Here is a 15,022-nt window from a genome sequence, read left to right as displayed (position 1 = left end):
CTGATATCTCTGTGTGAACATCGTGGTGTAAATCTTTCACTGTCATCGATGCAGCAAGTTGCTGGTGCTAGTCCATCTTCTGCCTTGCCCATATTATCAGCCTTTTCCATCTAGGTTTCCCGTGGCGCATTGTTACTACCCTGTCTTGGTCATATCAATTTGGCATAGGTTCAATTAATTTCTTTTCCATCAATTATCGTACCATCTCCTCATCGTCCCTTGACATGTCGCCGGCGTTGAGGAAGTCCGACTCGCGCCACCCCAACGTCGTGTCTCCGTCACCCGCGCCCTCCTCATCTCCTCCTGCTACTTCCTCTCAATTCTACAAGCACCGATTCCTCCAAACCTTAAACGGTACGTAGGGCATTGAGTCCTCGCACAGTTGGCCGCGAGTATCCAACGCCTCCTGAGCGCCGGATGAACGAGCTCGATACGTCAACCCCTTAATCCCGCGCTCATCCTCCACGTCTCACGTCACTGATGAATTTCTTCTTGCAGGTCCAGTCTCATGCTCTCCGACCGCGAGCATCGAGCTTCATTGTACGTTGGAATGGGAATGTGGGCCTTCGCCACCCCGCCTGCTCTTACGAAAACCGATTTGCGAATCCGATCACCATACCACGAGTTACGATGCCAGAAGCAATCCTTGAACGGAAGAGGAGCAGGACAAAAATGGATAGAAGCTGAAGAATTCGGTAACAGTCACGTCGAGACGACAGGAGAGCAAGCGGAGGGCGTTCGTACCAAGGTGAGGTAGAAGTATGCTGCATAGAGACGAGCGCAAGGAAGAAAGCACAACAGACCAGGATCCAGCAGAAGCATGCTTCAAGCTCACAAAGGCAGGGAGAAGTCGATTCGGCCAAGGATGCAGAACGACACCGTGCGGTAACATCGACTCCATGCCGTCTGTGAGCATTGCTTGCAAGCTCCTGTTCTCAAGGAGAGGCATGTGCATATTGTGAGCTATTCCACATCGTAGATCCAAGCCGCATGCTGAGCCAAAATTCCTGCAGCATATCCATTTCACGTCAGCCGCTCACTCGACTCTTGCGAACAACTAACTAGTACTTGCATGAAACGATCCTGGATACTTTACGAAGAGATGTTGCGGCAGGGTATTCCGAATGGGCTCCGCATTTTCCGAAAACACAGTCTAGTCAACACTGAAACTACCCAGCTCGCCGAAATTTGACCACCATTGAAGAGCTTCGAGACATAGCAAGTGAAAAGAGGGCGAATTGGACATTAGAGGAAACGGAATCCAAATGCAGAGGAGCTTGGAGCAAGAGAGAGACGCTGCAACGCACGAAGACGAGAGATCACTTGCTTGAATGCAAGAACACACATAAAGCGAAACAAGACCCCAGGACTTCCTGCTCTAATCACAGCAACCCCATGCTGATCTCTCGATACTGCGCTTGCAGTTACAGTGCATTACGACTACAATCACCACGCATTCACTGTCAACGGCCCTATCCTACTCGCTTGTTCCTACAGCACAGTGTACTGTACAATTTTCGGTTTCTGGTCCCACCGAGCAATTTTAACAAATCGATATCGGGGGAAAGAAGAAGCATGCCTTTGGAAGGTTCGCTGCACTAATAAGTCTCAATAGACTCTCGGATCAACCGAGGGTGGCTTCACCGAAATTCAAATGGTGGAAGCGAAGACTCTTCTCAGGAATTACAAGGCCAGATTCACCGCAGTATGGAAGCTTCTTGAAAAGGATTTGAGGATTGACGCATTATGAGCTGGTAATGATATGAATATTCGGTTATTCGAGATGGGAGCGGACATGATTCTGGTTGTGTGTTGAGCCCTTGGCCTGGAAAAAGCGAGAACAGAGAACTGATTTCATAATCCTTAGGGGAGATCCCCTGGCGAGTGAATCCAGCGGGGTTTATGACCAAATGATGCTGTGGGTGCTAGATCTAAACCCTCCCAGGAAATTGCTGGCTCTGCTTCACAACTGTAGCATTGCAAACAAGTAGGACGCCGACTTCTTGCTTCCGACCCGCCTTCGGCACCATGAATCGATTGTGTGGTATGATACCAAGCCGAGTCCCTACTCCCAAAGGTGCATCCGAACCAGGCCCAGGTTCAGCTCCAGGCAGGAGGTGACACGAAGAGATTGGCAAACGCCTGTAAGTGCGAAGTATTATTTCTGTCCATGGAAATACTAATTAGAAATCTGGTTTTAGGGTACATGGGATTCCTCGAGAACGCTGAACAGATAACGATTGTCTGGATGAACACAGGCATTGGCGGATCTTCTATCGATATTGGCTCGATACCCTAGTCTAGAAAGCTGGCTCGTCTTCTCCCTGCAATAACAATATTTGTGAGGAGCTGGGATCGATCTTGTGATCGAACCAGAGGTCGAGCGGTTTTTCAGTTCGAACGCATTCAACGGGAAATGATTTAAGTATGAATTTTCATCCGTATTGGCTGCGTTGCTTGGCGGTGGCAGTGTTCGAGCTTCATAGGATTTGCGAGCTATTCGCGAAAATGAATGTTCAACTGACCGTAGGTACAATTGGTGTATTGGATTCTCTGGCGAGATGAGTTGTCCAGAGTTCGCACTTCTTAGGAAATGAACAATGGCCATACGAAGATTGAGTAGTTCTCGGCATTGACTGGATTCAGGTCCGTCCTGCTGTACAATTGATCCCAGAACAATCAGGTGGATTGTTCCATGGCAGACTGGTTCAAGTTGCTGGGGGTCTTGTTTATATGAAGTTGTGAGGATCTCAAGTGATGTTCGACAGTCGATGGGCTACCGCGCAACCAGATTTCGAGAAGTTCTAGTACAGTTCGCGAAAGACCTCCGTATATAGCTAAAGATGTCACTCTTAATTAAGAGACAAATGCCCTACAAATATTACACAAAAGCTATACCGATAGGTAAAGAGGCACAAAACTAGCGTTGCATTTTGCTCTGCCCCGGCCCACATTACAAATTTCGCCCTGGATTCACAGCCCAAGAAAGCCCGAAATCCGTCCGACATGTTAGGTTCTGCTCCATAGAGCTTCGAGTCGACGTGATAGAAAAGCCCCGCTCAGACCGCTCCAGCATTTGCGCAGCCCCTCACCCCATCATCCTCCATTACTCGAATAACAAAAAAGAAATACAATCCCCTTATAGCTATCCAGGAAGAATCATTCAGCGGCATCGTTTGTCATTACCTTCACCTCTGCAAAATATGGGTGCTGCAGTGGCAGAAGACGAAGCAGCTGGCGTTAACATAGTTGAGCAAATGAACTCAGTGGTTGTGGAAGTCTCAGTCGTTTACTCCGTGACCGTGATCCATCCAGAATCAGTGGCAGTTGCCGGATAGTCATGGATGCAGGTGACAAAATCAGTGGTTCGAAAGAGGTAGTGAAAGATTGGGTTCTCGATGTGAAGGCGAGGGACCCAAGTGAGGAGGTTGCTGGATGTGTAAAGGTGGCGAAGGAACTGGACTGTGTTGTGCCGGAAGTTGTTGATTGACAAGTCGACGTCGTAGTTGCCGCGATCTAGGTTTCTGTCACTGCCAAGATCTGAGTTTCTTTCACTGTTGAAACTTGAGTGTGTGTAACTGTCGAAAAATGAGTTTGTGTAACTGTTGATATCTGAGTTTGGGTTGCCGTGGCCGTTGGATTGCAACATCCCAATACCGGCACTGCCACTCTGAGCATGAGTAAGACGGCGAGGAGCAACATTGTAGAGATATAAGAGAGATTTGGACAGTTCAGGTGCAATAACCATTGGATATTTACCGGTAAACTGCCTTTAAATGCGAAAGTGAAGTGTTACCAATTGTAAAGGCGTTGTAATAGATTGGCCTTTGTTGCATTCCTTGATTCCACAATTGCAGTCACGGCTCATCTCAGATATTCTGAGTATTTCTTGTTGCTAAGCGACCGCTATTCTACCTAGTATCTGCTGCCTCGGAAGTTTTGGGGCTTGCGGAAAATAGCCGGGTGTGGGTGCCTTTGGCTATCTCATCTAGGCAGCTTAAGCCTCTTTTATCTTTATCAATACTTCCTCGTTTATTTGCGTCTTTTTTTGTACCCGCCATTCATTGCTCGTCTAATAGCGCTACTTCCTCTACTTAACCCTCTCCTTATCGACCTAGAAAAGCCGTTTCCTTTTGTGAACTAACGATAGTAATGTTCCTCTATAGCCTTCGTGATCTGCACGATCTATATGTATCGGTACTCTCTGCTACCTCGTCCATATCATTTTGGTTTTGGAGGCCTATAGCTACCGCCGTGCTTAACTAAGGCTTGTTGGTCGTACCTAACATGGATTTTACAGTCGCTATAGGCAATTGACTACGACGCAGGCCCAGTTAGCGGCAGCAGTATTAAATGGAGCGATTCTATTGGTTCATACCGAGAAGAGGCAGGGAAGACTCACGTGATCTGACCCCTCATTTTCGGAGATCAGCCTTCATGTTTTCAGCTCGAGGCAGCAACATTAAGACCTCATCATCGTCGCCAGCAATGGTATTTCCGTCATTGTCCACCCACATAGTATCACATAACTCAAAAAGCTACAGCTATTCAGCTCTCAAGATGAGTCGCTGGTCCCCGTATGATACGGTACGAGAGCCGCGTCGCAACCTTCGCACATCTTCAATCTAACCCACCTAGGACGAGGGTCGCTTGCCAGACGGCATGCAACGTGTTGGCTATGATGCCGATACTCAAACATATAGTTACCGAGACCGTAACGGTAGTTACTGGGAAGGAGCTCCGGGTTCGAGATATGGAATACTTGACCGAAGTAAGCAGCTCTAGTTCCAGCGGACGCAACCAAAATTCACAGCATTACCTAGGCAGCAGCGGCTATCAGCCCATGGTAGAGGCCAGCGTAGGTCTCACTCTATCTTCATGAAACTACACTGATAGCAATTAAGGAGCAAGCCGTACGAAAGGGTAAAAGCGCGGACTGGCGGTATATACTCCCGTTCTTCTTGCTCGTTTCGGTGGTCCTCTTGGCTCTATTCCGCTTCCTTGGTTCTGCCGCCACGCCAACGCCACTTGTGTGTCCACGAAATTCCATTCAATACCTGGTTAAATCTGGAGACTCGTGTTGGGCTATTGCAAATGACCACAGTGCGACGGTAGCTGATCTGCTGATGCTTAACCATGGCTTAGACTGTCGCTTGCTCAAAGCTGGCAGCGAACTTTGCGTACCAGTCAGCGAGTAGCGCGGCCTCTGGCACAAATGTTCCAGATGGCTGGACAGTCAAAAGGTACCGCCTTCTGAAGCTACCCTCAGGCCAAGGACAAAGAGCTTCCGAAATTGCCCCCCGAATTGCGGACAGCTCCTCATGCACGTAAGTTTTCTTTGCGAGTGGACCCAGTAGTCTGAAGTGGAAAGCTGTTTCCAAAACAGCTGATTACCTGGTGGACTCCTCCTCCTCCAAGCGTGTACGGCGTGGCAGCAAGTTGGAGTGATTGACAAGCGATATATGGACCTTTAAAAGAGCCACGGGCAGGAGTACCAACTGGTTGTTGGTGAAGGTAAGGCGTGGCATATTTCCCCTATGCGAACAAAATCTAAAGACATTGGCAGATCCATGTATTTGCAAAGGAGACCTACATCATGCGACGCCGCCTCCCCATCCCTCAGAAGCTCCGGTTGTTAGTCCGAATGCTCTTTGCCGACGAATAGCCGCTGTAAGGGGGCTAGTAAATAAGAGAAATTGGAGTGGCATTAGTAAAGGAGCAAGCAGGCGAGGAACTAGGGACTAGATTCCAGAAGATGGGATAATTGCCTGTATTCCTCGAATTTTCAGTTCACCGAACGATTCACAGTCTCAAGAAAGCTTTGTTTTCATGTTACCGTTCCCCTAAGCGCCGCATCGAGATACGTCGCAACGTCTGGTTTGTTCTGCCGCAGGGCCCTCTGTGCTTAATGGCCGACCCTGCGTTAACCTCTGAGAATTAGTTTCTTCCAGCGTTGGGAGCAACCCGATAATAATTGTTGAACTGGTATACTAGCCTACCTAGCTTACCATTCCTTCCAGCACCAAATTCAACCACTAATTTAGTCTTCTTCATTCTCATTTGTAATGCGTCACTTGCGGAGGTTATTTAATGCTCACTAATATATAGTCACCTGCTTTATTAGCTGATTTATAATATATCAGAGAATACGAGCTTGGAACACCTATACCGCCAAAGGCTAATGGGAATAAGAACTAGGCTTTAGACACCTTTCTCTCTCTTTTTATGCTTTACTCCGCCTGTATCTTAGTTATTTAGGCCTTGTCAATCATTAATATTATCGCTTTTTGCACCTCAAATTGCTCTCAGCGCAATAATAATTAGCCAAATTCTGATCCTTCTAGTCAATCCGCGACCAATCGACCGACACCCACACAGTCACAGGTCTTTTGCTCTAAAAGTGATTCCCGAAGTGGATGCACGGCCCAGAGCAAAACTACGACCAGCGAACCTGGACTTCTCGCACGGGGTTTCAAATCTTTCTCTTCCACAGCCCCTGAATTTTCCAACATCCTGTGTTGCTCGTGTTTCACCCCTCTCTTCGGGGCCTGGCTCCTGGTAATGATCATAACACCTGCCTCCAGATCAATTGCTAACTTCTTTTCGTATAGTTACTAGACCCCATAGTCAGACCAGGAGTGACTTCCTCTTCGCCAGTGACCCATAGCCCTTTGGCATGATAAGTCCATCTACTGGGTTAGCTGGTTATTCCTCTCTGCCGATCGCGGAGTGTCACCTCTGAACTTCTCCCTGCAAACATGACTGCTCGAAGAAATTACAATAAGAACATAGTATATGCTGCCAGTATCAAACTCGAAATGCCACTTAAATTGAAGAAGCCGTTTGCTTGAGGTGATGTTGCAGGGGCAGTTCCTGGGCACCGGATATTGAGGAGAAGTAAAGTGAACCGCGGAGTGGAATTGAAGTAACCATCTGTGAAAAGCCAGGTTGATTGTAACATAGTGTTAGAGAGAAATCAAAGGAGTGTTTCTAGAGCTTCAGCCTCCATCAAGGTGTCTGCCCCTAAAATGAATGATGATAGTCTGGGGAGAGAGTTATTTTATTCCATGGGTGTGCCTTGATTCGGTGAACAATGACTAGCGAATGCACTTCGGAACTGGGAATAATTGGCAGCAGCCAGGGAGTATAATGTTCCTGGACTCAAGGAATAATGAAATTGTTAATCCAGAACAACGAAGTTTACAATGCTCCAGCGATAATGGAACAATTGAGATTGGAATAGGCAAACAGGGAGTATGCGGACTTGAGGTGGCGGAACATTGGAAGCAGCGGTGCTGGGAAATTATCTGATAATGCGAGGATATTTCCGACCCATTGAGGCCAACGTAAGATCACTTGGGTCCCGCTGGGGCATTCTATATCTTCAATTGCTCTAGATGTCTCAGGAGTAAATGAGGCGTTGACGACAAGCGGCAGCACATTATCATCATTTAAGCACCAAACAGCATTGGAGTCTTCTTTAACACTGAGCTTGTAAGGGGTTGACAGAAGTTGAGAAGAAATCTCTCAATTAATGCGCCATTTTAGCTCCTAAAGGGGCTCAGTCTGGCTCCCTTAATGCTCGATTACACTTTCTTCGTCTTGTCTCCAAGCACAGATCCTATTTTGGCTCCTCCGAACCTATTTTAGATCTGAATTCGCTTAGAAGAGATCACCCCCGGCCTACTCACCTGCTTCCCGTGGATTTGGCTCTACTGCCCCTCCTAGGACATCTTTTGTAGCATCTAATATACTCACCTGGGCACTCTGGTCTGAAAACCACGGGAAGTCGGAGAGACTGGCAATAGAACTTTTGGGTGCTCCTGTAGGGGTATCCATAGGCAATCATATACAGATTGTAGTAGCACATATTGGCTTCAGATAAACGCCACAGCGGATTCCAGTGGAAGAGATCTGAAGTGATGTGGGCAACTTCCAGATAGGCTACAGTGTGAGGATCTGACTCCTTGGCGATCATACGGCTATTGGCGTTGACAAGAGAAGTACGGTAGACGATTCGTATGGATATGTTGTTGGGTAGCTCGAAACTGATCGCAAAGAATGACGGTTAAGATATTGCGTGGTGATAGATGTATGATTGTTAGTTGGTGAAAGAGGAACGCGAAAGATGACTGAAGTACCGGGTAACAAAACTATGAGGAAGGAACAATCGATGGTTATCTCTGTCTTTGGTAGAGGCAGATATTATGAATGCTCAGGTAGCAGGTTCGGACCAAGTCCCTTCTTTGCTAAATCCCTCCCAAGAAAACAGTTTTCGGTGGGAAGGTGCATCACTGCAACCGAGTCACAGAAATCAATGTTCAAAAGTCCCCAAAGAACTTTCTCCTCGCCCTCTCCATGTCCAGTTCCTCTACCTTTGGCTCCAGAAACTTATCAACCTCCTCTCTCCAAAACTCATTGTACGGATTGACATGCCATGCACTCGTATATTCCCAGTATTCTGGCCACCATCCCGCTGTTTCCCAATCAATATTCCCGATGACCTCGTCTCCTCGAACAATAATGTTCATTGTGCTCGGATCCCCATGTGTGAATATTGGCTTGCCGCAAGATTGGTTATGCCATTCCACAAGCCTGTTCGCGTCGGGCGCATCTTCATTTCCGCCTTCGTATCCTTCGCGCAGATGTCTATGGAAGTCTTGTCAGTATCAAATGGCCCGCGATACGGCCCCCCAGGGGGTCGACCATTAAACAATGGTCCGCCTACGACGTTCGATATGCCTTGGCCTGAAGGAGGGGGAATGCGCTGCATCTAGTCGACCATGTTCTTAATCTGTGCCAATATCTTCTCCTTGGATTCTGCACTTCGTTCTAGCCAGTCGTCCCTCAGGATATGTCCTTGCACCCTCTCCAATGTCTCCATGAATATATACTTGTATCCTTTCCGTTCAAAGGCGCAGTGCACTTTGGGAATAGGAATCGAGGTGTGCTTAGCGACAAATTACATCGTTGCTGCTTCGGCAGGTTGTTTCAAAGTCCCAACTTCGATGCAGAGGTGCTTGGAGAGCATGAGAACGGGGCCGTGGCGGGGCAGAATACGATTCAAAAGTCGAGGCGTCGCGAGCACGAAAAACCGTCGAAGGGGAGTGTCGTTGACGCTGAGGCTAGGCTTTGATCGGGTGTTTGTGGGCGATGAGACCGGGAGAATAATGGAATCCCTTTCACTCATGACTTCGTCTTAGGATGATGGATGGACATATCTCGTAGAGTTGGAGAGTTCTTCGTATAAACTGGAGCGTCGTTTGAGGTTAGCCAGCGGCTGAGACAATGAGGCTAAAGAAGCGCTAACAATTTTTCTTATTTTAAAAAGTTATTATATTATAGCTTAAAGATAAAATCTAAATAAAACTTTAAAAGACTTTAAATTTACTTAAATATTAAGAGTATTAAAAGCAAAAAATAGTAATATACTAAAGTAATTATTTAAAGATAAGAATTTTTTTAAGATAAGAAATAAGCTTTTATTTTTAATTTCATATTTTAAAAGCTTTAATAGAAAATATTTTAAATATTATATATAATAAATTTCACTTTAAAATAAGTAAACTCTTTCTAAGTTAAACAATTTTTGTATCTTATAATTATTGAAATATATTAAAGAATATATTACTTATTATTTAGTATATTAGTTACGCAAGTGCAGGCCCTAATGTTTATTACACCGCCTTGAATTCTTCCAGCAGAATTCGGTTACAGCACATGCTACGGCGCGCTTCAGCGCTTTGTTTATTACAGGAATATGGTAATGGCAGAAGCCATTCCCCGTCTCGGTTGCGTACTTTGCAGTGCAATTAAATTCACCAATTTTGGTGGCCCCGCCCTTTCATTTTCCCCGCCCCCAACACCAAAAAATTACCCCCGCCTAGCTCTTCCTTTGCCCCCCTTATTTAGGTAAGATTGAGGTAAGGCAAAGCAAATGCTGAGGAAGCCAAAGGTTGGAGGTAGACTGCGGTGGTCAGATGAGGACACTGGGGAGGTCTGGTTACCGCGTTATGTCCGATCTTCTTGCTGTATCTCTGATGTGAAATTTTGAATCACCCGAGAAAGAAATTTTGCTTTTCCTACTTGGCATCAGGAAAGTAGTCACGTTGCGTGCCATGGTGGGACTTTGCTGCATATAACTGGCGTCCATTAACCTTAATCATTACCACCAGCATTGCCATTTTTAGACACCGCTGTTGTGCTGGATGCGTTCTCATTCTTCTACTATCCCTCTAGTCTTGGCGCGCTTATCGCTTTCTATCCGTTAGGTCATTAGCATGAGGAACTTGACCCTGAGAGCTTTGGAGGCCCAGCTCGGGTCATCTTTTCATGTAGTCTATTTTCGGTCATCTCGAATTCCCTGTAAAAGCAACTGGAAAGGTTAGCGAGGAGGAGCTAGGGATACGTTAACCCCGCCGCGACCTGTTCCGCGATGTACAAACCCCGATTTAGCGTGAGATCGATAAAACTTTATTTGGAGCGAAGCAGCTGATTGGTGGTTAAATCCTCGGCCTTCGGGTCCTCCCTTGGCGCTCTAAAACCTAGGGACTTGGCTTCCAATTCTGGCACGGAGTCAATAGCCGCATAGTTATTTTCAGACGGATCACTGGTCTGAACAAAAACGGTCCCGGAAATATTGGCATATGTGAGTAGAAAATGTAAGATCTTTCCCATGAAATGGGTTAGAGTGCTCCGGCTTGGCATTGATAAAGCAGGTCTTGCATCCAAGTTTTGCTAGGGGTTTCCCGCATAGTGGTGGATATTGTGACCACTACGGCAAAAGACCAGTATCCGGAGATCTTGAATCTTCGGACCAATACTCACTTATTAGGCAAGTGCCCAGGCCAGTACGGCATGTTACTGCTAGCTTGTGACAAGTTTCCTTAGCCCAAAACTTTGTAAAGGGAGTTACATGTAGCAAAGACATATATTGGTTTGCCTAGTGTAAAGTCATTTAAGAGCTTAGAGCTGATTGTAGCCTATATTAGCCAGCTTACACGTAATGAATATCTGTTGGAAATATAACAAAGGCTTATTTATTTCCCCTCGAATCTTAACCTATCCAATCTCTTTTGGAATGGCTGTGTCCTAAGTCGCGTGATACTTCTCCAAATTTCGGTAACCTGAGGATTTATAATCTGTCACATTCTCTTACTCGGTGCAACGATCTTTCTCAGGCTCTTTATCGATAGTTGAACTCTGCACGTAACCCAGAGACGCAACCTTCCACATACTCTGTTGTATCGTAAAAATGGTCTAGAAACAGATAGTACTGTTTACTGCAGAAAACTCCCGTCTTATCTTGCCAAGTTCGTACTACCTGCCATATGTGGAGTGCGAAGTAACCTTGTGGCTCTAAAGACATCTTCCCCGTGATTCTCTTCCCTTCTTCTCATCCCTGGGCCAATCTATCCAACTACTAATATTAGAATTTAACTTTTCCCCGCATTTAACCGCTGCCCTGTAAGCGACTAAGTTCCCTTGATATGCGCTCATGGTTTGGTTTTTTAAAGCAAAAGTAATACGGTGTTGTGTTGCTCCGCGCTATGGGCTTCTGCGCAAGCTACTTCGTGCATAGCAGTTGGCCGTATATTTCTTATTGAGGCACAATTCGCTTTCAGCCTCCAGAAGAAAGGGTATATAAAGGGCCGACTCCCCATTGATATCAATGCCAATCTCAACATTCAGTCCATTATAACCATCGGTTAGTCACCTCCAACATTGCCGCCTACATCTTCGTGCAGTACTCAGGCTCTCTATTACCAACCATGAAACTCTTCTCTATCATCACGGCAGCTTTGCTTCCTGTAGCAGCAATGAGCACACCATTGAACGCAGTCCGCGACTTCGATGCCGAGGCTGCGTCCAAAGCCCTTCTCGCCAAGACTGCATCTAATCCCCACGCAGTCCGTGACCTCGATGCTGAGGCTGCTGGTTTGGTTAAGAAAGCCACCCAGTATTGCGACATCGTCAACGTTGCCACCGAGGTCGATTGCTGGTGGTTGCCAAAACACGGAGGGAATGGGAACCACAAAGTCACCAGCCTTGCCGGAACAAGAAATAACGTTGAATTCACTTGTTATACAAATTGTGAGGACGTTAATGGTAATACGTAAGCTCTACCCTCAGCTCTCAGTTATTAAGTATGCCTAACTATGCCGTGCAGCTCTTGGGACTGGGCCGTCAACCATGGGTGTTATGTTCCTGGTTACTATACGGATGCTACCTGCTCTAGAGGTATCTACCCACCCCTCCTTTCTCGTTCAAATTTTGAAAAGTTAACTTATACATCCATCTTCCAGCCGCTCTTGGAGGATGTAGCTGGGCATCATATGATAGATCTTTTGGGGGCTGTGCTTAGATGGCTGGGCGTTCATAGGAGAATTTTCTCCCAACATATATTGGGCAAATTCAACATTTGTACCGTGGATTTCGAGAATTGAGTATTGCCTAGCCGGACACTTGGGGTTTGCATTTATTCCTAACCTAGCTCTATAAATAAATACTGTCGCTTGTGTTGAGAATTAGCGTTTCAGACCGTGCATATAAAGACTGGGTCTCCCCAATTTCCTTCCATTAGAAATGCGTATGGAATAACCAATGAAGTATTCTCATTTCAACCATAGTCAAGGTACAGGAGGTGGAAGTGGAAAGCCTGAAAGTAATGGCCATTTCTATTTAGAATTTAAAATGTTTGGGATTGAAGGTGTACTTGGGTGTTGTTTTATATATGCCAGCACCCCTCCAAGGCTGCCCTAGAAGGGTGCTTATATAATTGACCCTTCTAGCCCCCTTTTCCCACTCTTAAGAAGGCTAGTTTTATAATTTTGGTGTGAAATACGGCCTTCTTTGTCGGCTATGTTTTAGCCCCCGGCATACGCACGTAAGGCGGGCAAGAAATACCTCCCTCCTCTTGCCCTCACGACCGCTTGAGAAGTATATCCTCACTTTTTGATGTCCACCTGATATGGAGCCAGGTACGGGAAGAGCGCGCCCTTGGCACGCGTCTTAGTCTGCTCCTGCACGTAAATACAGCTTCGTACGTAAATGCAGCCCCGCACGTGAATGTTGCTCCTTGTAAGTGAGCCGCCCAGTATTGGTAGAGACAAGCTTAAGAGCTCCCAGTATTAGCCCACTGTCTAGTTAATCTCTAAACGCCATGTCCGTATGTTTGTGAAGGTTGGTAGCTTCTCTTCCATCGCACATTTTCCAATCTCACCATCTCCCATTAGTCAACAATCTAATGTGGTCTAGAATTCTAGGAGCTAAGGCGCGCCGCTAACTGCCGTGCTTTTGAACTTCCCGACCTTCCCCGAAGGGAAGTCAATCACGTGCATCTTGTCTCCCACCATCTCCTCCTTTACACACTAGAGGTCGACATATATATATTCGTTCACTGCGCATATAGCTTAAATATTTAAATCTATATATTGTCTTCAGTCATGGCATTTCCCATCACCTATCCGGCTGTTAGCGGTCCCGGCCGTCTCCTAGAAATCTGCAGTTTCCGCAGAAGCTCTATCCCAGAATCACGCGTACCGCCTTCCTTCCTTGTTTGATCTGCTCTCTTAGCTGATACGCGTGTTAGTACGATGAGGTATTCAACGGCATTACCGCGAAAACCTCACAATTCCCCATTGCTCGCCAAACCCTCTCCGGTCGCAAGGCAAGCAAAGAGGAAAGAGATATCACCGTCCTGATCGCAGATTGGACTTCTGCAGACGAGAAAGATATATTTGAGCCAGGTGCGTTCGTGATCTTTCCTGAAGTTTGGCTGGGAGTTAGAAGCTTATTGCGTGTGCGCTGCAGGCCCCGAATATCAAGGTATCAAGCCAGCGTTTGGGGAGCTTGTTAATGCGGGGAATCCCACTTTCGCTTGGTGAGAATTTTCGAAACTGGTGCGGAAAGAGGACAGCTAATGAAAACAGCCATCATATCATTCTTCCTGGGTTGGGAGTTACCCCCGAAGCGGGGAGGTATGTCGCAGAGTTCTTTTCGGTGTCGGGGTTGAAACAGGGAGAGTTTGCTGAGAAGTTGAGGGAGCATGTTGAGTCTTTGGTTGGAGATACAATGCCAATCTTCTTTCATGCTGCTCCGAGCCGGGAAAATGCTGAGGTTGTGGTCGCGGTTTCTGGTTGGAAGAGTGGGGTTAATGCTGGTGCCTATATGGCGGTGAGTGCGGAATACTCGAGCGAATAATATTTTGCTGATTCATGGCAACACAGGGAGATTTCAAGAAATTGCAAGAAACAACTAGGCCTATTTGTACAGAGGTTGTCATTTATCAGGCCGACATGAAGAAATGGGAGGCCTCGCAGTAGAGGGACGAGGAACAGAGATTGCTTGAATCTGGTTGCCTAAAGAGATAGCAAAATAAAGCATGTTCTTTATTTGGGGATTATGTTTTAATCATACGTAACTTGCCGTAACGTCTGTCTACTTTTCGTTTCCCTTCTCAAAACGTAAGGGTATGCCGCTACTCCGCGAAAATGCTTGCCAGCAGCGCGCATTTAACATCCAATTTGGCTCGTTAACACCTATATGAAACTCCCCCTTCGGATGCTACAAGCCTCCTTTGTTACATTGAAACCTGGAGTGAGCAGAGGAGGTGCAATATGCAGTGGAATATGTTGTATTTCATTGCATTAAGACTAGTCAATCATTTGGGTACATTTGACCTGCCGCTCCTTACAATATTGATTCGACTTAGAAATTAATGTATGTAATGCAATTAATAAGTGTCCACGAGCAAATCGGTTCGTACAACCAATTTGCGTAAGTAATCCCATCTGGAGGGGGCCCATGACCGCCGCGCTTATCACCAACTTCCGAGCGCTCATTTTGTCTCTCTCACTCAGATTTGTTCTCGACCTCCACGACATCAGTCTTGAAGCCACGTCCACCATCCAACTTTCCCTCGCCACCAGGAATATTCAACACATCACCAACTTCCGCACGATGAGCCTTGATAGTCTTCTGGAAATGTCTGCAGCTCGTCTTATTAGCAAACAAATAATCA

The 15,022-nt window shown here is 46.4% G+C and overlaps 5 protein-coding genes across 5 annotated transcripts; 3 read left to right on the top strand and 2 right to left on the bottom strand.

The window, feature by feature from the left end:
* Nucleotides 1-3,196: 3,196 nt before the first annotated feature.
* K444DRAFT_720698 (uncharacterized protein) lies at nt 3,197-3,748 on the bottom strand (the record flags this gene model as incomplete). Its single annotated transcript, XM_024888487.1, has 1 exon — nt 3,197-3,748. The coding sequence occupies one exon, from the start codon at nt 3,746-3,748 to the stop codon at nt 3,290-3,292; it is 459 nt and encodes a 152-aa protein (XP_024737900.1). The 3' UTR covers nt 3,197-3,289.
* Nucleotides 3,749-4,659: 911 nt separating this feature from the next.
* Nucleotides 4,660-5,198, top strand: K444DRAFT_527718 (carbohydrate-binding module family 50 protein; the record flags this gene model as incomplete). Its single annotated transcript, XM_024874656.1, has 2 exons — nt 4,660-4,771; nt 4,897-5,198. Coding segments are annotated over 2 exons (414 nt in total), but the record flags the coding sequence as incomplete, so codon positions are not given.
* Nucleotides 5,199-8,321: 3,123 nt separating this feature from the next.
* Nucleotides 8,322-9,210, bottom strand: K444DRAFT_652473 (uncharacterized protein; the record flags this gene model as incomplete). The annotated part of the gene is made up of 4 exons (XM_024885798.1): nt 9,005-9,210; nt 8,827-8,950; nt 8,688-8,748; nt 8,322-8,649 (listed from the first exon to the last, which is right to left on the bottom strand). Exons 1-4 carry the CDS (start codon nt 9,188-9,190, stop codon nt 8,322-8,324), a joined length of 699 nt encoding a protein of 232 aa, XP_024737898.1. The 5' UTR covers nt 9,191-9,210.
* Nucleotides 9,211-11,771: 2,561 nt separating this feature from the next.
* K444DRAFT_629008 (uncharacterized protein) lies at nt 11,772-12,364 on the top strand (the record flags this gene model as incomplete). Its single annotated transcript, XM_024882995.1, has 3 exons — nt 11,772-12,115; nt 12,170-12,240; nt 12,306-12,364. The coding sequence occupies 3 exons, from the start codon at nt 11,772-11,774 to the stop codon at nt 12,362-12,364; spliced, it is 474 nt and encodes a 157-aa protein (XP_024737897.1).
* A 1,035-nt stretch (nt 12,365-13,399) lies between these two features.
* K444DRAFT_612260 (uncharacterized protein) lies at nt 13,400-14,430 on the top strand. The gene is made up of 5 exons (XM_024880093.1): nt 13,400-13,538; nt 13,592-13,748; nt 13,813-13,882; nt 13,932-14,175; nt 14,229-14,430. The coding sequence occupies exons 1-5, from the start codon at nt 13,446-13,448 to the stop codon at nt 14,322-14,324; spliced, it is 660 nt and encodes a 219-aa protein (XP_024737896.1). The 5' UTR covers nt 13,400-13,445; the 3' UTR covers nt 14,325-14,430.
* The last annotated feature ends 592 nt before the right edge of the window (nt 14,431-15,022 follow it).

The sequence above is a fragment of the Hyaloscypha bicolor genome, assembly GCF_002865645.1.
Source record: "Hyaloscypha bicolor E unplaced genomic scaffold K444scaffold_57, whole genome shotgun sequence".
Classification (NCBI taxonomy): Eukaryota; Fungi; Ascomycota; class Leotiomycetes; order Helotiales; family Hyaloscyphaceae; genus Hyaloscypha; species Hyaloscypha bicolor.
The sequence above is the reverse complement of the archived record's forward strand: the minus strand, read 5'-3'. Positions and strand labels throughout refer to the sequence as shown.